This window comes from Volvox carteri (assembly GCF_000143455.1).
Source record: "Volvox carteri f. nagariensis unplaced genomic scaffold VOLCAscaffold_323, whole genome shotgun sequence".
In the NCBI taxonomy this organism is placed as follows: domain Eukaryota; kingdom Viridiplantae; phylum Chlorophyta; class Chlorophyceae; order Chlamydomonadales; family Volvocaceae; genus Volvox; species Volvox carteri.
Window position 1 is genome coordinate 3884 of NW_003307855.1, and position 1470 is coordinate 5353.

The window sequence follows — 1470 nt, forward strand, 5'->3', positions numbered from 1 at the left end:
CTGAGGATCCCCGTTTGAGGAGTGATGAAATGGGAGGTGGCCCCCCATCATATGGACGGTGTAGGACGTGATAATATCAACTTGCGAGCTGACCAGGAACTAAGTTGATGCGCCGTTGATCCGCTAGATTTGGTTGGATGCTGGTGGTGAGTTGTCGAACCCAACGAATACATTCCGAAGTCGGATGGGGTGACGGATTAGGGTGCCCCTCTAGCAGGGGAGAGCAGGGACTGCCCCGGGAAAGGGGGCCGCTGGCGAAGTTAACCACCCTGTAACAACATACATACTCTATCATAATGGAACATTGGTCACTGTATTCGAATCCATCACTGTGCATCATCATTTGGGGGTGCATCAGCGCTGGAATTAATTGGTATAGGAATTATATTCTCCTGCTCTTTGTCAGGATCCATCCTTGAACCTTCCAGCAGGGACACGATGCTGCAGCCTTAGCACATTTGCTGTGCATGTCTGGAGCAGAGCCAATCCTTCCAGCAGCACCAATCCATCCAGCCTAACTGGATCATACCTTGTCACCTGCTGTTTGCCTTCCAGCTAATGCTATCATCTCGCCTTGCCATGCACGAAACTGCTACAGGCAGGCCCACACCTTCCATCCCTGCTTCTGGAAATCCAGGCATTCGTCCCCCCTCTCCCCCAGGATCAATAATATCTCCATCCTCCGGTAAGTCAGTCGCACGCTGCTCTATCTTGCATCGTCGCCAAGGAAGGGTAGTTGACATGTGTACATATAGTATCCAAGCAAGCAAGCGGCTTGCAGGAGCTGATGCGATGCTACAAATCAGGGCCCGTTACCTCTCACATCACGCAATGTGATGGTCTCATATCTTACAGCACATGTATGAGCTGCTCGATCGAAGACCGTGCGGATTTAGCTCAGTTGGGAGAGCGCTAGACTGAAGATCTAGAGGTCGCTAGTTCAATCCTAGCAATTCGCAGATTGTGCAAGTTTGCGGTCCATTGAACGGAAAGGAAAGTAGGTAACTAAGTTTGGCTTGACTCTTCTGCTCTGCCGATGTGTCGGACCAAACTGTGTTGCATATTTGCAACGGGCACAATGTAGCAGAAGCAGTAGTAAAACTCTGCTGTGAGCAACTGCATGCTGCTAAAACGCATTCTCTGATATTCCCCAACCCATCCATGCAACAGTATGAGCTCGCCAGGCCTAGGGGAATGTACATTAATAATCGTATCAAACAGCTGAAGAGGGAAGTCAAAGCGTCATCTTTGACTACTCGCCTGGCAGTCCCTGTACCTTCGCCAATGTTTTGAGGCATCCTCATCCTTGTCAGCCATGCCAACGTTCTTGCTGACTTCCAGTGACTTTCCAAGGTCTAGCATCCACACCAGTGACTTTTCAAGGTCTAGCATCCACACCACCTGATGATTTATGGTTCAGCACCCATATCATCATCAGGTTCGAATTCATCAGACTCTGTAACTTAGGGT

The 1470-nt window shown here is 49.7% G+C and overlaps 1 protein-coding gene across 1 annotated transcript in view; it reads left to right on the plus strand.

Annotated features, from left to right (window-relative positions):
- VOLCADRAFT_108664 (uncharacterized protein) overlaps positions 1–1470 on the plus strand; it is a gene marked incomplete at its 5' end in the record, with an annotated part of 8798 nt that overhangs the window by 262 nt on the left and 7066 nt on the right. The window contains one exon of the mRNA XM_002959520.1: positions 662–685. Within this exon, the coding sequence (XP_002959566.1) occupies positions 662–685 (24 nt within the window). The remainder of the gene's footprint in view (positions 1–661; positions 686–1470) is intronic.